At 37.3% G+C, this 23,096-nt stretch overlaps 1 protein-coding gene across 4 annotated transcripts in view; it reads left to right on the top strand.

Moving 5' to 3' along the window:
* NELL2 (neural EGFL like 2) overlaps positions 1–23,096 on the top strand; it is a 365,981-nt gene that overhangs the window by 157,742 nt on the left and 185,143 nt on the right. For all 4 annotated transcript variants that reach the window (XM_014584214.2, XM_006168557.3, XM_006168556.1 and 1 more), the window contains one exon: positions 5,408–5,536. In XM_014584214.2, the coding sequence (XP_014439700.1) occupies positions 5,408–5,536 (129 nt within the window). The remainder of the gene's footprint in view (positions 1–5,407; positions 5,537–23,096) is intronic.

Below are 23,096 nucleotides of genomic sequence, written 5' to 3'. Positions count from 1 at the left end.
GCTAGTCCAAAATTATGTTCTACTTAAATTATTCACAGTTTTAAAAATTAAGGGACCAGCAGTTCCCATAATGGCTATGTCGCTGGATTCCCATATAGTCGACTGTGGTAAGAGTCCCAGACCTGGTGGCTTAAACTCACGCAGGGCACGTGTGCATGCATGTCCAAGATCTTGAGAGAAGAATGGAGAAGGGATTGTGGCATGGCCATCCCCCCTGGGGGGTGATTTCTTGCTTTCTGTCTCTCTGTCTCTGTCTTTCTGGCAAGTGCACGAACAAAAACCTCTCCAAACAATAATAATAATAATAATAATAATTTTACATAGCACACTTAGAAACAGAGTGACAAAATATACTATTACCTATACCTCTCCACATGAAATTCTGATAAAATTGATGTGAGATGGGGCATTGGCATTATTTTTTTTAAACTGTGAAATACTCTCTTTTCAGAGCAGAGATTGTAAACCACTGGCTTAGGCAATACTCAGACTAAAATGGGACAAGCTGACCTTTCTTAAAACATTTAGTACCATTTATAATAAAGATTGCATCAGTTTCTGACTACAAATATGCAGAATAAAAAAATCAGTGCTCACATTTTCTGACTTTTATGCTAAAACAAGTCAAGTTCTCAAGGCTTAGGTTTTTACCAACTCCTCTATATATGTCATGACAAATTTATTTGTAATAATATTGGCCTCTACTTTCTAAGCCTGTCTTTCTAGTACTAAAGATGCCATGCTCAAATCCAAAAGCTAAATTGTTCAACAGCAGTTAGTAAATGTTCTTTGAGGACAGGGTATGAGAGGAAGTATTAGCCATTCTTCTGTGGGTTTAGTCAGTTGGTCAGAAACCAAGCTGTGTCTGAAATAGGGCTCCAAATCAAATCTAGCCAAGACTATCTACTATCTATCTATCCTCCTATCCATCCTACATCTGGCTATCTTTTGTATTAGCAGGTCAGAAAAAAACGTAGCAGGGAAGTTTTTTCCACTTTTTTACATTTGAGAGCCCTTTCAAAGAAACTTAATGGATTTCAACATGACAGAAACCGTGATACATGAAGACTTTGACTTAGAACAGATACAGAAATAATGTCTATAGCTGTTGTATGTAAATTCCTTCCCAGTTTCCTTCTCCTCACATGGCACTCCCTTGGTCTGCTTGCAAGATCAGTTAAGTCTTGTTCACTAATTTATTATTTATTTCATCTAAACTCACATGATAATAGGAGCATCCATATGCAGAAGGCTGAGTTAATATAGATTGCTCTCTCCTGCCCCGCTTCTGGATGATCCATAGTTTCCCATATTACTCATGTATCATCTTCATGATTCTTTCTATCTGTGTATTACTAATCATATTAGTTAATTTTTTGTTTGTCTTAGTATGGTTTCACTATGTTGCAATCCTCCTCCCTTGGTCTCCCAAGTACCAAGTAGAGAGGGGAATAGAAAAGGAGGGAGAGGAAAATATTTTTGATAGTCTTGCCATGCCATGATCTACCTGCCCTACCCTCCCACTTAGCTAGCATTACAGGGGTGCACTATTACATCTGGCACTCTTTAGGTTAGTCCAGGATTCAAACCTGGGCCTCCCATGTGGCTCCAGCCTCACATAGTGGTGCCTTATCTCCCAGACCACTGTGGCTGGGCCTAACCTAATTTTTTGCATCTTCTGTTAGTTAACTCTTTTTAAAAAATTAGTTTCTTTCCTAAGCCACAGCATCCATGAAATAATGAGGTTATTTAATAGGTTTATGTATTTCTTATACACAATAAAAGAAATTCATTGCAATTAGCATTTTCTTTTTATGTTCACCTATGTACATAAACTATACTTTGGGAAATACTAGGATAATCCATTATCTTGCAAATGACATCTAAATAAGTTGATACTCTTTAACATGAAAGTTATAGAACACCCAATTCAACTAGCTCAAATGTATGTGTCCCCATAATCAGATAAATTGGCTTTGTTTAAGGTATAGTTTGATTTAGATCTCAAGTTATGCCCCTTTACCTAGATGCCTCTCTCATCTGTCTCCTTCAGGTATCTTTATTTTCAGGCTCTATGTGTTCTCAGATAAACCCCTGACATTTTTATGTTTGTATCAGTATGATGCTCAGATAGGTGGAAGGAAAAGTTCAATATCTTCATGAGTTGTATAAAATAGAAGTGACAGCATTGAGTTTCAGTGGTCTTCATTAGCTTGAACTAGATCAGATACCTAATCTGAAGAAATTGTTGTACAAGCCAGTGGACTACAGTAATTGGTGTGGATTCAGCCCATAGAGGGATAGAGCCCATTTTCCTGTAAGTACCTCAGTTGACTCCAGGGGTGAATGGTTCAGCCAGAGTATAAGTAGATTACTGATTATTGTTATTTTTTCCATAAAAAATAGATTCCCGTAGGTAAAAGCAATAAATATTAGAACTTAGCATTTTTACAAGGTAAGTATTATACTAATTTTACAGGTGAGAAAAGCTGAAGGTTTAGAAAAGTTGATTAATTTACACATAGTAATTTACATATCCAGTAAGTAGCACAGATTGACTGCAAACTCAGGTCTGCCAACTCTAAAAGTCAAACACACATGCATAGTGATGCAACTCTGAAGACAGTATTGTCAACCCATACTGTGATTTTTTTAAAACCATTTCTTATTGATTAAAATATCTCACTTTATCAAGTCTGTAGTTTCTTCCCATCTGTAGTTAGCTGTTTGTCATTTCGTGTCTAAGTAGTGAAATATCAGTAGAGTCAGTCAACTTCTTCATTGAAAGAAAAATCAAAATAACTATCAGATATTGTTGACAGTAAAATTTGAATTTGATTGACTGACCTGTTTAGTTGTGAAGTCTGCATTAATAAAAAACCCATCCAATAAAAGTAAGGCACTTTCTATTGAAACTACTGAAAAACAGTTTTGAAAAACATACATCCATGAAAAAAAATGTAATTCCAGTGACTTGGGAGACTGAGACAGGAAATCAGAACACAGTGAGACTCTGTCTAAAGAATGACAAACACTTACCCACCTACACCCCCCCACACACACAAGCACACCACAAAACAAACAGGTGAATGAACCACAGACAGAAAATGTATCAGAAGTGATATTCATTCTTATTCATAACCCTCTTAGTCCTCTAAAAGTTATTTAAAACATTACAGGTAATATTATATTAACCCAGTGTTAGCACTTTATCTCTGAATTCTCAGTGTACCTTAAGGAGTGAGCCAATATATTTAGTAAATTTGTTTTAATTTAGTATAAATATAAAGTGAATTTTTGATTTTTTTAATTTATTTTTATGTATTTTTTAATTTTAGCTTAGTGATGTGCTGAGCTATTGGTATAGACAGTAAAGATTTTTTTTTTTTTTCTGAAATTGTTCCCACTCACATCTTGTAAAAAGACAGTGGACTACATTTTAAAACTATGATTTTAATTTAGTTACTTGAAGAAGAGGGAAATAAAAATACCCTAGGAGAAAGCACTTTTAACTTTTCTTCATTAGAATTGATTATTTATTTATTTATTTTTAATTTGCTATTGGACGTGTGCACTTTCTGAAGAGAGACAGATATAGAGATTGAAAGTGACATAGCACTCCCAGTGGGGGATGGCCACACCACAGTCCACTCTTCCACTCTCTCCTTGGGATCCTGGGCACCCTGCATGTGTGCTTAGTGTGTCCTCCAAGTCACCAGGTCTAGAACCTATGCCACTCAGCCAGCCATGTGGATCCAACTGCCCTAAACACCATGCCACTTTGCTGGCTCCAGAATTTTACTTTTAGATGTTAATTTTTTTTTGAAGAGATTTTTGCTATAGGGGACATGCACTCACTGGAGAGACAGAAAGATAGAGACTGAAACTGAGAAATCACCCCCAGGAGGAATGGCTACACCACAATCCCTTCTCCTCTATTCTCCTCTCAGGATTTTGGGCACACATGTACACATGTCCGATGTGAGTTTAAAGCCACTGGGTCTGGGACTCAAACTGTTGTCAGTTATGTGGGAGTCCAGTACTTCAACCATCATGCCACCTGCTGGTCCCTCTAGATATTAATCTTAAGCAGAAGAATTAAAATTATGAAGAATCTTGTAAAAAGAAGTTAAGTTGCCAAGTGATTTCAATAGTTACTGACTTAATCCATTGTCTTAATACATCTATGTTCTGTTTTATTTTTGTAGAAATCACTAATTCATTTATTTTTTTTTCTTTTTAACAGCAGCATTATCACATTTTTAGAGCTTTGCTCTTCTTATGGCTTAAGTTGTACTAATAACATATTTGTATCTACCATGATTGCATTTAATGAGATATGTTTTAACTCTGAGTGATATTCAAAATAGTCAGTATGGGCACCAACTAGTCAGAATGAATGCCAATCAATCAGAATACACAACAGTTTGATTACAAACAAGGTGGGGACCAATTTAGAGGCTCCATCTTCATAATTTTCTCAAGTGAAAGTCTTTTCTTAGCTGTAGTAGGTGAGTTTATTCTAAGCTATATGAAATATACTCTTCTAGTCCTCTTCTCTTTATACACAGGATGAAATAATCTTCCACTAGACGGTATAGGGATGGACAACTTGTGCATCAAGCTATTGAAGAATTGGTTGAATGACGTATAATCATGTAATATGAATTCCAGTGTTCAAGCTTTTCATTTCAGCTTCTTAGATGATTTTTGAATAGGAGAAAAAGAGATCCTGAAAAATTGCACATGATTGGTGTCACTGTTTATAAAAGATTCTATTTTTTTTTCTTCTCATAAAAGACTCTGGGATCTGTGAAATCTTTGTAATTTATAAAAACTTTCTTCTTTTTTGAGTGGACGTATTGTGCCTTGCAGATTTCCAGAGATAATTAGATTAAAGTGATGAAGTTTCATTTTAAAAAACACATTTAGAAAGTTTATTTTAAGAATGCTAAACTGTTTTATTTCTTAAATACACAATGGTTAAATACACAATGGCCACATTTCATCTGACCTGTGTTACCCATAGGTGTTAATAATGTTCAACCACTAATGCTGATTTCCTTCTCAACATGTCATCGTCTATATTGTAAATTTTCATTTTGGACTCTTAGGAATCTTTTTTTTAATGTGCCTGATACATGGAAGACTATAATTAGAATATCAGGGACTAAATAGCATTTACAAAATCAAAAACAAAGAAGATATGGAGTTGCCTTTAAGTAGGAACTGAATTAAACAGAAGAAGAACTTTCTGATACTCAAAGCATGTGGTCCTTCTATAAACATTGATAAAGATGTTTAGGAAAAAATAGGTTCAAAATTAAAGGAAAAGTAGTAAGTAGACAAAGTTTATCTGCTTTGTCATAGTTACATTTATCTTAATAAATTTCTTTTTTTCTTGCAGGTTATGACTTTTGTTCTGAAAGGCATAACTGCATGGAGAATTCTGTCTGCAGAAATCTGAATGACAGGGCCGTGTGTAGCTGTCGAGATGGTTTTAGGGCTCTTCGAGAGGACAATGCCTACTGTGAAGGTAATCCTTATAATGATGTGTAGCTCAGCTGTATAAATTTCCTAGGATTACTGCATACAAAATTTATTAATTTCCCAAGTTGTCAAGTTGATGGGCCCATTAAAAGCAGTGAATTTAATTTGAAGCATATTAATCAGCTAAAAATAATTATCTTTCAAATTAAAGTTTTTCAGCTATCTGCTATATGTCAGACTAATAAGTTAATATGGCTGGTTTCTTGAATTAGAACAATACTTCCACTGTGAAATTGCCTTCTTTTTTCCATAATTAGATATTCAGATAGCTCACATATTGACATGATTACTGTGGCTTGCAGTTAGAATTATAGTCAGATATTTTCAGACAATGTTGTGTAACAAAGGCAATCAATTAATAGGAAGATAAAGTGTCCACTGCTATTTTTGTTTGCTACTGTAAGTAATCTCAGTGGTTATATTCATGCTGTGTGGTGTTAAGTAAATGGCTCCAGCGAAGTAAATCATTGCCTAGTTACTTTTTTAAATCTTAACTAATATCCAAAGTAGTTTATTCCCTCCATGGAAACAGTCCAGATATAGTCAGTATGTCTTTGCTTTGCAGATGCTTTGTCTTTGACTATTCCTGAAAATCCCAGAAGTTCATGAGCTGTAATAAGTTATTAATATTATTTCTCCAAGGCATAGGTTTGGCTTGTTGTCATAAATTACATGGCTAGCTACTGGATCCTGCAAGTAAGAACACTAATTTGTGGTGTTCAAGCATTTGTAGGGTTTGGTGGGTTCTAGATTTACCTCCTACACTTGTCAAGAATGTGTCATAGGGTGTGGAGACATGAGAACCTCAGTTATGAATGCATTCCTCTTGTTCAGTGACTTGTTGACTCGATGGCCCTTAGCTTTAAATAGTTTTTCTTACCCATAGCTTTACATAGATTTTTTTCCATAGTATAAGTAAATTTTCTTCACCATAATAGTTGTTTCTGATTTAAAAAATTAACCTTTGGATCAAAGTATTTCTTTTTTTGGGGAGAGGTTTTTGCCATAGAGTACGTGCACTTAAGACAGAGAGACAGAAAGCGAGAAAACACTCCCCAGGGGGTATGGCCATGCTGCAATCTCTTCTCCTCCATTCTCCTCTCAGGATCTTGGGCACACACGCATACGTGCCTGGTGTGAGTTTAAGCCACCGGGTCAGGGACTCGAACTGCGGTTGGCTACATGGGAGTTCAGCAACATAGTCATTACACTAACTGCTGGTCCCTCAAAGTATTCCTTTAATTGCTTCTGATTCTGTTATAAAGAGACCGTTCCACTTTTGACAAAAGACAGACACTTTCCACTCAGTTATGACTTTCCACTCCCATTCATAATGAAAATTTATTTAATATTTCCTTCTTAAAAAGGTTTTACATAAGAAATGGATTTTGGAACAGCAAGTGGTGTGGTGGTTAAGGCTGGACCCCACATGACTGACTGCACAGTTTGAGTCCCAGACCTGGCAACTTGAAACACATACCAGGCACAAGTGCATATGTGCCCAACATGTCAAAAACAGGGTGATTGTGGTGTGACGATTCTCCTTGTGGAATAATTTTTCACTTTCTCTCTCTCTCACTGTCTCACTGGAAAAGTGCATGTCCCTTCTGACAAATTAAAAAAAAAATAGATTTCGGGAAACAGCAGTTAGCGTAATGGCTATGTCGCTGGACTCCCACGTAGTCGACCGTGGTTCATGTCCTGGACCCGGTGGCTTAAAACTCACGCCGGGCGCGTGTGCGTGCGTGCCCAAGATCCCGGGAGGAGAATGGAGGAGAAGGGATTGCAGCGTGACCATCCCCCCTGGGGGGTGATTTCTCGCTTTCTGTCTCTATGTCTCTCTCTGTCTGTCTGGCGAGCACACACGCCCCATAGCGAAAACTTCTCCCCCCCCAAAAAATTAGATTTTAATGGAATAATTTGTAGCTATATGTCATGTAGAGATAAATTTTTTAAATAAAACAATATGTTGACATTATTATATTTGAGATCGCTAACATGTAATAAGCTCCACTGATACTGTATGTATATTGTGAAACCACATGAGATAAAGTCATATGATGCCATTTTGAATTTTAATTTTAGGATCATTATTTTTATTTTGAGTTCTGGCTTCTGTTGTTGTTATTAGTATATTCAATCATGTAATAAACATCTAGTGAGCACCTACTCTGTACCAAGCACTTTTCTAGGCTTGGTGTAAAATGCAGGACATGGTGAACAAGATTAACACATTCCCATGCTCAGGAACTTTGCATTCTAGGGAGGCTGACCAAGAAAAAGTGAACAACCATAGAAATAGAGAAGAAAATTTCAGGTAGTATAATATAATTGGAAGAAAATGAAACAGGATGATGTGCCAGAGTTTGCAGATTAATTTATGTGGAGCTGTTAGCCTTTGGGGCAGGTGGATTGAAGGGGGGTGGTTAACTTGAGACTTGATGACAAGGAATAGCAAGTGGAAGGCCCTACGTGGGAATGAGCTCGGAATGTTCTAGAAACAAAAAGGACAATGTAATTGAGCAGAGAAATCAGAGATTTGGGTTGAGAATTAGACTGGGGATAGGTAATATAATGTAGGGAGGTTCACAAGGGTTTTATATTTGTTTCAAGTTAGGAGAGTGACATGTGCAGACTTAGAAAGGATAGCTTTGTCTGCAGTGTGATAGATGAACTATGGGGCTTGGTGTGACAGGGAGAAGAGAAGTATAAACAGAGAGGTCCATTGGAAGGATATAACAGTCCAAGCAAAGATGTCCGTGGCCTTGATGAGGAAAATGATATAGAATGTGAAGAAGAAGAGGCATATTCATGGTATGTTTTGGAATGGAGCCAGCCTCATTTGCAGACAGTTTATTATGATGGGAAATTAAAGAGAGGATCAAGCAGAGCCAAGGTTTCTAGTTTGAACAACATGTGTGTGGTGTTGTCATTTATTAAGAGGAAACTTAAAGATTTATATGTTTTCTGAGAGAAGGAGAAAAAAAGAGAAAGAGAAAAGCACAATTCTCCTCTCAGCCCTGCAGCTAGTCAGGATCATAGTCTTGCCTGATGTGTACAAGTAGACCCAAACCTTGAACCCAGAGCCTTCTGATGTGGCCTCCAGTACCACATGACAGTGCATAGACTGCCTGTGCCACTGCAGCTGGACCAAGATAGGAAAGAATTTAAGGAAAGAATCCAGAGATTCAGATTATATTATTTGTTTAAACAGTAAATGCAACCTATTGAAAATTGATTTAATTTTAACTAAGTCCCTCAGTTTTTGTTGTTACTGTTTTAAATCTTATGCATTTGCATGTTAAACTATTGTCACTACTTTTAACTGATAAAGAATAATTATAGGGAAGCAGCAGTTAGCGTAATGGCTATGTCACTGGACTCCCACGTAGTCGACCACGGTTCGCGTCCCGGACCCGGTGGCTTAAAACTCACGCCGGGCGTATGTGCGTGCATGCCCAAGATCCCGAGTGGAGAATGGAGGAGAAGGGATTGTGGCATGACCATCCCCCCTGGGGGGTGATTTCTCGCTTTCTGTCTCTCTCTCTCTGTGTCTGGCGAGCGCACGTGCCCTATAGCAAAAACCTCTCAAAAAAAAAAAAGAATAATTATACATGTTATTGGGTATAGTGTGATCTGTTCATACATACATCCTATGTGTAATAATAAAATCAAGGTAATTAGCATACCCATCACCTCAAACAGTCAACCTTTCCATGTATTGGGAGCATTAAAAATCCTCTTGCCTGGGACCAGCAGGTGGCCTACTGGTTAAGGTGCTAGACTACCAAATGCCTGACAACAGCTCAAGTATTGGACTTGGTGGCTTGAAAATCATTCCAGGCAGATGTGTGTGCCTAAAACTCATGAGGAGAAGGGATTGAGGTGTGGCCATCCCCTTCTGGGGGGTGATTTCTCACTTTCCCTCTAACTGTCTCTGTCTCTCTCTGTTGAGTACATGTGCCCTATGGCGGGGAAATCCTCTCAGCTAGATATTTGGAAATGTACAATACACGGCTTTTATATGTAATCACTTTACAGTTTTATTGGATACTAGAACTTATTCCTCATATATAGCTAAAATTTGCTATTATATTTGTCAACCAGTCTCTTCTAGTCCTTCTACCCTATCCTTTCCAACCTCTGTTAATCACTATTTACTTCTACTTCTATGAGATCTATTGTTTTTAGCTTCCACATATGAGTGAGAACATGTAGTAATCAGCACAAACATTATAGGAAACAGTATCCAGTTATTCCACTACTGGGTATATGTCTAAAAGAAGGGAAATCAGTCTGTTGCAGAGATATCTTTGTCCCCATGTTTACTGCAGAATTGTTCACAATTGCCACAGTATGGAATCAAACTAAATGTTCATCAACGGATGAATGAATAGAGAAAATGTAGAGGAGATGACCATATCATGCATGGTTAAGTGTCATACATAGAAAGCTGGATCCCACATGGCTGACCATAATCTGAATCCTGGCCCTGGTGGCTTGAAGAACATGTCAAGTGTGTGTGCATGTGCACCCCAATCCTGATGGGATAGAGAAACATAAATTAGAAAGAAAAGAAAGAAGAAAAAAGAGAGAAAGAAAGAAGGATGAAAACAGAAAGAGAGAAAGAAAGGAAGAAAGAAAGAAAGAAAGAAAGAAAGAAAGAAAGAGGAAGGAAGGAAGAAAAAGAAGGAGAGAGAAAGAATGAACAAAAGAGAAAAAGAAAGAAAGAAAAGGAAAAAGAGACAAAGAAAGAAAAAGAAAGAGAAAGAAAGGAAAAGGAAAAGAAAGAAAGTGGAAGGAAGAAAGAAAGAGAGAGAACAAACAAACAAAAGAGAAAAGAAGAGAAAGAGAAAGAAAGAAAAGAAAGGGGAAACGAAATCCAACGTACATACAAAATGGAATACTACTGGATTGTTGGAAAAGTCATGATGCATTTTTTTCCATTTTTCTATGCAAAAATGCATCATGACTTTTCCAACTGCCCAATAGTTAGCCATTAAAACATAATGAAATCTTGTCATTTATGGCAACATGGATGAGTTGCCATAAATATGTTGAACTAAGCCAGGCACAAAAGGCTAGTCTGATCAGTTTTTAATCTGCATGTTATGAAAACAAAAACCATAGCACTGTGACCAGCAGTTGGTGTAATGGCTGTATTTCTGGACTCCCATGTAGTCAACCGCCGCTTGAGTCCCAGACCTGGTGGCTTAAACTCACACTGGGTGCATGTGCATGCGTGCCCAAGATCCTGAGAGGAGAATGGAGGAGAAGGGATTGTGGCATGGCCATCCCCCCTGGGGGGTGATTTATTGCTTTCTGTCTCTCTGTCTCTCTCTATCTTTCTGGTGAGCATACATACCCTATAGCAAAAACCTCTCCAAAAAAACCAAAACAACAAACAAAAAACACAGCACAAATTATGCATCTTGAATGCCTCATGCTGAAATTGCAACTTTATGCTATTTAACATTTAAAAATGTCATCTTCAAAACCTAAGAAAGTGATGGAAAAACTTATTGGTTTAATATAGAGATTGTGAGTTTTTCAATGCATTAGGACATTTAATATTATTATACTTTTTTGTTTATAGGTAACAGATGACATGCAGTAGTCTTAACAAATTTGGTATTCCTTTATATTTTGACATTATTGCTAACTTTAAGCACATTTTAACTTCCTAGAAACAATACCATTTTAAAATGTTTATGCCATGTTATGTATTACATAACAGCCTCTGTAGAGTTCTAGTGCTCTAAGAAATTAGACTTGTAATTATATATTAAAATAATCAAGTGATAGTTTGTAAGTAGCATGAATTTTATTTACTAAATCTGTGAGTCTGTCTTAATAATGTGACCTGTAATTAAGACTATAGATTTTTATTACAGCCAGCTTGATTTAGGGTTCTTATAGCACTGGAAACTATTGGAGTTCATTTATTTGTTTGACAAATATTTATTGAGTACCTACTTTGTGCAATGCTGGGATGAGGCAGTAAATGAGATGTACATGACTGATATTCTCTCAAGCAGGAAAGATAATAAACAGTTCATTACAACAAAGAACATTTAATTGCAAATGTAGTACCATGAAAGACAGAGAGGTTACACATGGTCTGATCCTGGATGGCTGATGAGTTTAGGGAAAATTTTGTTTAAAGAAAAAAATAATGTATTTTAAAATCTGGAAGGTAAATAATGATCAGCTAGTCATAGAAAAAAGGGTGAGAAAGGATAGAATATACTAGGTGAAGGAATCAACATTTTTAATGGCCTCCAAATAGAAAACAACACTTTTTAAGAACTGAAGGAAGGCCTGCAGCTGTGAGCAAAGTATGGGAAAAGTGCCTGATGAGACTGGTGATAGGAAGTCAGGGTCTTGAAGGTCATACTGAAGACTAAGGGTTTCAGGCTAAGAATACAGGAGAGCTAATGAAAGGTTATAGGAGAGAAATGTCACAATCCCTTTGTTTTAAATAAATCATTCCAGTTGCAGGGTGAATGGGGTTAAGACTGGCACAGGGAAACTGGTGGTTGAGGGACAAGGTTAGCTTGCCTTAAACATGGAAATGGGTGTGAGAGTTCCTCAAGAAACCAAAAATAGAACAACAATATTATTTAGGAGTCCCACTTGTGGTTATGTACCCCAAGAAAATGAAATCTTATCTCAGGGAGACTTCTACACTCCCGTGTTGTGTAGCACTATTCACAATAGCCAACATAGGGAATCAACCTAAGTGTCTAGGAACAGATGCATGGATAGAGAAAATGTGCTATAGATACACAGTGCAATACTGTTCAGCCATCGAATGCTGGGGTCCAGCCTCGGTGGGGGTGGGTTGACTTGACGGAGGCGGCGAAGGTGAACAGAAGACAAAGGCCTCGGTGCCTTTTCATGCACGTCCTATGCTGGACACCCCTCAAAGATTGCTCTCTGAGGAGTGACAACTGCCAGGAATTATCGTGCCTTTTTATTGAAAATGTGTTACATATAAGTAAATAGAAGAGGGGCTACGTGTTTCAATTATCAGTTCAAAGTTTTAACAATAGAGAACATAGATTCTATTCAGGGTTGGATTAAGGGTGGGTCTAGTGCAGTTCCGCAATTGCAGGTGGGTCTCCATGGAATGCAGTTTCGGGAAAGCGGTTCTGGTAAGCAGAGATGATTATTAGCTTGCGGCACAGCAGCCATCTTGTGATTACCGGGAATGGTGCTGAGAAAAGAAAATCTCAAGTATAGATATTAGTTTTTATGGATTTTAATAAAGACTGGAACTTATATAGTTTTATAGGGATTTAAAACTTAATTTAAGGAATCCTAATATATTTGTCTATTTTACTTGGTGAGGGCGGGGGTGTCCTGGGCCAGTTTTGGCCTAATCCTGTTTTATGTAAAGAAAGGATTAAGTTTACCTTGAATGTATTTTGAAGGGCCTTCTAAAGGTCAAGATTATTTCTGCCTAGATAGAACTTCAATGCACCCTCTATTGTGACCATGGAGATAAAGCATTGTAATTAATAGTAAGTGATCAGAGCAAAGGGGAGCGGTCGGGGGACTTCCTGGAAGATTTTATCGTATACTCAGGATGTATAAGAGAGCTATGTAATTCTTTTACAGTAGTATATTGGGGAGTCAGAGGGGGGTCGCTTCCCAGCAAGGCTGCCACAGTTTCTGGAGCAAAATCCTAGGTGTGGCGGGGGGCACACTAGAGGCCTTGCCAATGTACTGAACCGACTGGAAGCGGGGGGCGGGGCCCAGATAGATCTTGGGACCCCGCCAGGTCGGACTCCTCCAATCGAAAATAATAAATTCTTGTTGAGGCAACAAGGTCAAGTCTGGAGGACATGATATTATAACCCAGGCATAGAAAGAAATATCACATGTTCTGGCTCATGTGTATAAACTAAAAAGTTGACCACATAGAAGTAATAAGTAGGATAGTGGTTTCTAGAGTCTGAGAAAGCTAGTGAGGAGAGGGGACTTGGGAAATGTCAGTTAAGAGACACAAAATTATAAAAGAAGAATATGTTCTATCATTCTTCAGGACAACAGGGTAACTATAGCCAACAATAATCTATTTTTACACTTCAAAGTAGCTGGAAGAGAGGATTTTGAAGGTTCCCAAAATAATACATGTTTAAGGAGATACATATGCTTATTCCCCTGATTTGATTATTACATATTGTATTTGTGTGTTTAAAAATCATACTATATCTTATAAATAGGTAAAGTTATTTGGGGCCAATTAAAATTACAGTTTTTAAATGAATGACTAAAATATGCAAATAAAAAGAATGTAATAATGTGTTTTGTGTAATGTGGAGGAAGGGTACTTGAAATTTAGATTGAAGATACAAGTGAAAAGGGGTCAGATGGTGATGAGTGGTAATTCAATGCACAGTAAGGCTAACCTGCATGGGAAGGTTCCAGATGTGTGTCTGGATACCCTCTGAACATGCCAGACAAGCCTGTGCCTATGAACTACCTGGGGCTGGCTCATAAGCAATGAATGGTCTTATGAAGTCTCTATTGAGGGTGCTAAGTTTTTATTGCTTGTGGATGAAGGAAATAAATAAACTTAAAAAATAAGTGGGATGATGAAACTGTCAGTATTAAAGAGATAAAATTAATTTTTACTTCATCTTTCAAAAAAGAAAGAAATGGAGAAGTGGAATACATTTGAAAGCATTTGTGAGGTAAACCCACCAGACCGAATGATTAAGTAGTGAAAGCAGATGATGAGGAGAGATGTTCAGAGATTGATCCCTGGTTTTCTAGCATAAGACATAGGAAGATATTAGTGCTCTTCACTTAGGGAACAGATCTGGTAAGAAAATCATATTGGGTTTGCAGTGCTTATGGGCCATCTAAGTTGAGCAGCCACTTGAATGCACTTGCATGTTATATTCAGGGAAATACGAATTGGACATAAAATTTGAGATTCTTTTCTTTTTTTTTTTTAACTATTCTATGGCAGAGAGAGAGAAAGATAAACACCACTGATAGAGCCCCATGCCACAATTCTCTCCTAACCTCGGCCTTCATGACCAGCTAGGTTCACAGGAGCACGTATTTAGTGTGTACAGGTTGACCAGGGAACCAAACCTTCCATCCTTCACGTAGAACCAGCTTTGCTTAAGCAGTGTGCTACTGCTGTACCACTGAGCTGGCCCAAATTTAGGAATCTTTGATATGTAATTGGGAGTTGATGAGATGGAAAAAAAATTGCCTAGAGCATTTTGAGCAACATTTAAGCATGTTATAGAAATGATTTGATGATGGAGGTGGCAGCATTATGGCTGAATGTAAGAGGAAAGAGAAGAGAAGGTTGTGTCATAGAATCCAATGGAAGAGCTTTCAAGAAGAAAAAAGTTATTTGGGGCCAATTAAAATTACAGTTTTTAAATGAATGACTAAAATATGCAAATAAAAAGAATGTAATAATGTGTTTTGTGTAATGTGGAGGAAGGGTACTTGAAATTTAGATTGAAGATACAAGTGAAAAGGGGTCAGATGGTGATGAGTGGTAATTCAATGCACAGTAAGGCTAACCTGCATGGGAAGGTTCCAGATGTGTGTCTGGATACCCTCTGAACATGCCAGACAAGCCTGTGCCTATGAACTACCTGGGGCTGGCTCATAAGCAATGAATGGTCTTATGAAGTCTCTATTGAGGGTGCTAAGTTTTTATTGCTTGTGGATGAAGGAAATAAATAAACTTAAAAAATAAGTGGGATGATGAAACTGTCAGTATTAAAGAGATAAAATTAATTTTTACTTCATCTTTCAAAAAAGAAAGAAATGGAGAAGTGGAATACATTTGAAAGCATTTGTGAGGTAAACCCACCAGACCGAATGATTAAGTAGTGAAAGCAGATGATGAGGAGAGATGTTCAGAGATTGATCCCTGGTTTTCTAGCATAAGACATAGGAAGATATTAGTGCTCTTCACTTAGGGAACAGATCTGGTAAGAAAATCATATTGGGTTTGCAGTGCTTATGGGCCATCTAAGTTGAGCAGCCACTTGAATGCACTTGCATGTTATATTCAGGGAAATACGAATTGGACATAAAATTTGAGATTCTTTTCTTTTTTTTTTTTAACTATTCTATGGCAGAGAGAGAGAAAGATAAACACCACTGATAGAGCCCCATGCCACAATTCTCTCCTAACCTCGGCCTTCATGACCAGCTAGGTTCACAGGAGCACGTATTTAGTGTGTACAGGTTGACCAGGGAACCAAACCTTCCATCCTTCACGTAGAACCAGCTTTGCTTAAGCAGTGTGCTACTGCTGTACCACTGAGCTGGCCCAAATTTAGGAATCTTTGATATGTAATTGGGAGTTGATGAGATGGAAAAAAAATTGCCTAGAGCATTTTGAGCAACATTTAAGCATGTTATAGAAATGATTTGATGATGGAGGTGGCAGCATTATGGCTGAATGTAAGAGGAAAGAGAAGAGAAGGTTGTGTCATAGAATCCAATGGAAGAGCTTTCAAGAAGAAAGTAGAATACTGCTGAGATATCGAGACAGACGACTGAATTTTGCATTTAACCTTACAGATGACACTGAGGACATTGGCGATAGTGATTTCATTTTCTTGTGAACTATATGTTTACTACCTATCTCTCTTAAAAATATGGGGACCAGCAGATGGCATAATGGTTACGTTGCTGGATTCCCATGTAGTCGACCACAGTTCATGTCTTGGACCTGGCGATTTAAAACTCATGCTGGGCATGTGTGCATGCGTGCCCAAAATCCAAAGAGGAGAATGAAGAAGAAGGGATTTCGGCATGGCCATCTCCCACGGCAGGGTGGGGGGATAAATTCTAGCTTTCTGTCTCTCTGGCAAGCACACACATCCTATAGCAAAAACCTCTTTTTAAAAATCATATTAATCTAAATTAATTGAGTCTCTGTCATCTCCTACATTCTTACTAAACTTTTTAATACTTCATCTCTTACATTTGTTTTTGTATCAGTACATATAATCTATAAAAGTTGTCAAAAATTAGGTTGGACATCATGTTTTAGTTCACTACATGTCTTCACCTTAAACTGAATATTGTGGGAGCTTTTGATGTTTTGACTATATCTTCTTTCTTTACGTTCCACTCTTCAGTATTATGTTGAAATCATCTTGACATTCTGCCTTTGAGTTTTCAGAACTCATTAATTTGGTAAATTTCTGTCTTAGGTTCATAATAATTGCAGAGGGTTACAGCCATGTCAGCTCAATAGTGCCTTATGATGATGAATCTTTTTCTTGATTCTCAGATTCTTTAAAAATCACTGGGCGTTTTTTTTTTTTTCTTTTGAAGACTTCAATATTACACTAAAAATAGGAAAGAGTTCTGTGTCATTTATATAATTTCATATCACCTGTAAGTACAGCAATTGGTAGTTTATGCCTTATTAATGAACTTTAAGTTTGAGAGGCATGTCTTCATATTAATAAGAATATAGAAAATAATTTGGTATAAACTGTACTCTCCCAAAATATACAATTCCTTATTGATAGACTAATTTCACATGGACTCTTTCAATCTCTCATTTGGGCTCTTGCTGCCAAATGTCATTTTTCACTTCATGTCACCATCTGTTCAGTCATTCTGTCTCCATTGTCTCTCCTCACTCCTACCCAACTAAAACCTGTTCTCCAGATTTTTATTCACAAAGCACCATTTGTTCTACTGAGAGCCCACAGTGCCTTCCCATGGCTCATAGGAAGTTTGAATTTCTTTCCTGAGGTTCCAAGACCTTAAGTCACCTGGCCCTATACTGCTATAGCGCTATTTATCCTTTCATCCTCAGCTCGTGTGTGACCACTTCTTTTGCTCATGGTGCTTTCTCTGTGTAATGAGCTGAATTGTGCCCCCACCCCAATTTATACATTGAAATTTGAATCCTAAGGACCACAGCATGTCACCTTACTTGGAAGTAGGGATATTACAAGAGTAATTTGTTTAGATAGAGTCAAACTGAAGTTTGGCAAGACCCTACTTCCATATGATCATTTGTATTATAAAAAAGTGAAATTTGGACATGGACACACAGGGAGAATGTGGTGTGGATGAGAAAACAGACACCAGGGTGATACAACTTTAAACCAAGGGACAACAAAGATTGCCAGCAAAGCACCAAAGCTAAATGGGGGCTTGAATTTCACTTCACAGACTCAGAAAGAACCAATTCCACCGACACTTTGACTTCTGGACTGCTAACCTCCAGATCTGTAAAATGATTAATTCTTGTTGCTTAAGCCACCTAGTTTGTGGTGTTTTATTAGCCTACCCTAGCAAACTAATACAATCTGACAGAAATACATTTTTCTTTTTGGTTCAATGATCCATAATTTAATAGAATCTGTTTAATTTTCATCTTCTCTTTGAAGATTTCCCAGGTGAACTTAGTTCATATAGATTTAATTTTTCAAATCATCTTTTTATTTTATCTGACTAAAAAATTAGCACCTTATTCTGTACTGATTTATATTCAATTGTCCAATTATAGTATACTTTGTTATATACTGTTATTTATGAAGGGATTCAGATATGTATCTGTATATATTATTCCCAGCTATAAGAGTCTTGTAGACACAGACTATTTATTTTCCTGTAACTCCCCCAAACTTACAAAATAGACGCGATATAGAGCTTACATATTTATTTATATATTAATGGCTTTAAATGCTTAGATATGCTGAACAGATTGGTACCTTTAGACTACCTTGTCACTAAAGAATTATTCAAGACAATCACTGAACTTATTGAGTTGTATTTATGTTGTACATAAGCAAGTCTAATTGTGATATTGATTTTTATAGATAAAGAAGATTTATTAATTTTATATTATTGTGTATTGGGATTTAAAGTGATTTTAAATTTTAATATAAAAAGAATTTATCCATATCCAATATTTATAAGTTATATTGTATTATATTATATTATAAGTGAACTGATAAATAACATGCATATTAAATAGTCCTAGAAGTCTTTCCATCTTCACCATTGCTTCTACGGAACACTCTAAATTTTCTATAGGATTGAATTAAATCTACAATTTGCAGACTAACTCACATGGATATGAAATGTCTGATGTGTAGAAGATGCTTAATAAAATGTCAATTGAACCTGGAGATTGGAATCTTAGTAAATTGTTTGTCACCTGCAATGGGCCAGACAAGGCAAGCCCTTGAACATAAACTAGAGATAGTTATATTTAGACATTCTGTTTAAGTGTCTGTTTTCTTTTTTTTAAATTTCATCCTTCATATCAAAAGCAGCATTATACGCTCCCACCTGGTACTTGCCACTTTAACACTATTCTTTCAGTAATAATGTTTGTTCTATCTTCCTTTTTCTACATTTCAGGGGATCTTAGCCCATGCACCAATTGTAATATGAGCATGGCTCTTAATGAAAAATGAGTAATTACTTCATTCTTTTCTACTTTATATTTTTCTTTTTTTTGCTGTAATTTGTCAATGGAGATATTTTTTAGAAAAAAAAACAACTATTAATAACCATATGGTTCTTCAGAGGCATTTAAAATGTTTTTTTTTTTACATATATTTTCTTATTTCACTCAACAGTCCTCTGATGAGGCATTATTATAATTTCCTGTTTGGTAATCAAGAAAACTAAAGAGCTTAGGAAATGACTTATCCAAATTCATTTAACTGAATAGCAATTGGGAGCTCAAATTTGTGTCCTCTATCTTCAAATTCTGTGTTTTTTTTTTTCCTTTTTACCACTTTTAATTTCCATATTATATACCTAATCTAATTTTTATAAGATGAATATTATAGATTTTTATTTAGAAAGATATTTTTTAAATTAATTTAACTGCCTTTAGAAATTAAATGTTTCTGAGACCAGAAGGTAGCATGGTGCTTAAGGCAGTGGACTCCCAAATGACCAACTGTGGTTCAAGTCCCAGACCTGGCAGCTTAAAAATCATGCTGGGTGCATATACATGTGCACCCAAAATCCTAGGAGGAGAATGGAGGAGAAGGGATTGTGGCACGGCCATCTCCCCTGGGGGATGATTTTTCATTTTCTCTCTCACTGTCTTTGCCTCTGATAAGCATACTCACCTTATGGCAAGAACAAACAAAAAAACAAAACAAAATAAGTTTCTGAAAAGGAAAGAAATCTGTAGTTTTTCCAGAATTGGCAATAGAGCAATGTAATAGCTGGTTTTATGTAATCTACATTCCTCCCTTCATTTATCCTTCCCTCTCTGTCTTCATTTCTTCATTCCTTCCACTTTTCTGTTTACCATCTCACAACCAATTCACTTAGCAGTAATTTCATGACAGCCAGGATCTGCATATCATTAACTATAAAACATAGAGGTGATATGAGAGGCTTCCGTTAAAAGTAAGATGAGTGTTAGCCTCAGAGTTTCTCCAAGAAATATGAAGATGAAGATACAAAATGAGCTCAGTCCTCTTGACTGCAAACCCAGCATACAAATCCCCACTGGAGTTAATGGAAGGCCTGCTAACAGAGTTTGGAAAAATAACCTAGAGAACTGAACCCTATGGGATTAATTAGGGAATTCTAGCAGACACTGTAGCTTTCAAAACTATAGTTAATGATGAACTCTCTGTGGTGTGTTATGATAGAGTTTCTTAAATAAAAAATTCCAAGGATACTGTATTACCATGGTTCTCCACAGAAAAAGAACCAAAAGGAGATATATGCAAGTGGACCTCAAAAAGTTCACAGAAATATGAAATTAAAGTACAAATTTGTTTTTGTGCAAAACCATTTCAAAATCTATTCATAGTTATTTTAATAATATTTATTTCCCATGAATTTTTGAAGACTCAGTCACACACACACACATACACACACACACGAAATTGGCTCACATCATTATAGAGTCTGAGAAGTCCCAAGATCTGCAGTTGGCAAATTGGAGACCCAGGAGAGCCAAAGGCATAGTATCAGTCTGAGTACAAAGGCCTGAGAACCAAGAGAGCCATAGTGTAAGTTTTAGTACCAGAGCAGAATAATGTCCTAACTCAGTCAATTATGCAGGTGATGTTTCTTTATTACTTTAGGTCCTCTACCCTCATGGTAGGTGTGGGGGTGGTGGTTTGCTTTTTTGGGGGGAGAGGTTTTTGCTATAGGGTGCATGTGCTCACCAGATAAAGAGAGACAGAAAGTGAGAAATCAGCCAGGGGGGATGGCCACGCTGCAATCTCTTCTCCTCCACTCTCCTCTCAGGATCTTGAGCACACACACACATGCGCCCAATGTGAGTCTAAGCCACCAGGTCTGGGACTCACGGGGCAGTCGACTACATGGGAGTCCAGTGACGTAGCTATTATGCTGCCTGCTGGTCCCATGTTTGCTTTTATCAGTCCATAGAGTCTAATCTTTATCTAGAAATCCCCACAGACACAACCAGAATAATGTTTGATCAAGTATCTAGTCACCTCATGGCTCAATCACCTTGTAACATAGAATTAACAATCACAATTATAATTAAAGAGAGAAGCAAAAGCATCTCTGATGTTGTAAAATGTGAATTGGCCTTTCAGTGGTATCATCTATCTGTTCAACCAAGTGAAAGAGTCACCACATGAAACAGCTTTTGGGATTAATATGATATATAAATATTAAAGTATTTTTAGAGCTTGTGGAATGTTTATAATTGTGAGGTAATTCTTTTTGGAGAGATTTTCGCTATAGGGCACGTGCGCTCGCCAGACAGACAGAGAGAGACATAGAGACAGAAAGCGAGAAATCACCCCCCAGGGGGGATGGCCCCGCCACAATCCCTTCTCCTCTCGGGATCTTGGGTACGCACGCACACGTGCCCGGCGTGAGTTTTAAGCCACCGGGTCCGGGACATGAACCGCGGTCGACTACATGGGAGTCCAGCGACATAGCCATTACGCTAACTGCTGGTTCCCTAATTGTGAGGTAATTCTAAGGATGTTTTTTTCCTCATAAGAATAATTTGTTCTTCAATTGAGAAATTTTGGTTCAGAAGTTCTGAAAATTCCCAAGTGACACAGCTACATTTGAACTTGCATTAACAGTTCATCGGGGATCATTCATCATTTACTCTCTTAGATAGTACTTCAATTTTTTTTTTATCTGATTCAAAAGTATTTTTTGTTTATTTGTAGACTTAAATAGAATTTTTTTGATAGGTTTATTTATTTATTTATTTTTGCTATAGGGTGCATGTGCTCGCCAGAAAGATAGACAGCAAGAGAGAGAGAGACAAAAAGTGAGAAATCACCACCCGGGGGGATGGCCACACCGCAATCCCTTCTCCATTCTCCTCTTGGGATCTTGGGCACGCATGCACACGCTCCTGGCATGAGTTTAAACCACTGGGCCCAGGACTCGAACTGTAGTCGACTACATGAAAGTCCAGCGACATAGCCATTACATCAACTGCTGGTCCCTAAACAGAATTTTTAAAAAGGTTTTTGCCATAGGAAATGTGTGCTCACTGGAGAAAGTTAAAGAGACAGTGAGAGGGAAAGTGAAAAATCACCCTCCCCTTCCAGGAGGGATGGCCACATAGCAGTGCCTTCTCAATTCTCTTCCTGGGATTTTGGGCAATCACACACATGTCCCAAACATGATTTTCAAGCCACCATGTCCAGTAATCAAACGATGGTCAGCCATGTGGGAGTCCAGCACTGTAACCATGATGTCATCTGCTGGTCCCTCAACTTAAATACTGTTAAGTTATTCAAATTAGAGGACAAATGGCACTTTATATTTGAGTAAGGATCTCCTTTCATATGAAGGGAGGACTTTTATGAGAACTTTTGTTATAAGCCGCGTGTGCTCCCTGGAGAGACAGGCAGAAAGCAAGAAATCACACCCAGGGTATTGGTCACACCACAACCCCTTCTCTTCTTCCATTCTTCTCTTGGGATTTTGGGCATGCATGCACATGTGCCTAGCATGAGTTTTAAACTGCCTAGTCAGGGACTTGAACTGCAGTCAACTACATGGGAGTTCAGCAATGTAGCCATTATTTCATCTGCTGGTCCTAGAGAAGACTTTTAAATTTCAAAATAGAGCCTGATAAAAATGAAACTTTATGAGCTTTTTTTGGATATGCTTCTCATGCAATTCAAATAGAAGAACAATCAGTACTAACCGTATTCTCTCCTTTTGAAACACTCACTATAATTGGGTGACTTTCATGGTGCTGTTTATTTCCTAAGGGTGTACATCTCTAAAATATATTCATATTTATGTATACTGGACTTAATAATTTCTTTGGATGTTATATAGAGAAGAAATAATAAATTCAGTCATCAATTAGTGAATAGTTATATATTTAATGGAATTAAGCATTTCCTTCTCTCTGAAGCAGATCTGCAGGCTCTTCCTAAATTAAATTTTAGGAAGATCCTGCTATGATTAGAATTAACATAGAGCTTCTTTGTTCAGCTTTCACTTATTCACAGTAATTGCTGAGCACATACTATGTTCCAGTTCCACATAATAGGTAATGATTGTACAGGTGTGAGCAAAACCCTACT

Source organism: Tupaia chinensis, unplaced genomic scaffold (assembly GCF_000334495.1).
Source record: "Tupaia chinensis unplaced genomic scaffold, TupChi_1.0 Scaffold145870_1, whole genome shotgun sequence".
Taxonomy (NCBI): domain Eukaryota; kingdom Metazoa; phylum Chordata; class Mammalia; order Scandentia; family Tupaiidae; genus Tupaia; species Tupaia belangeri.
Note: the sequence above shows the minus strand (reverse complement) of the source record. Positions and strands in the feature narration are given on the sequence as shown.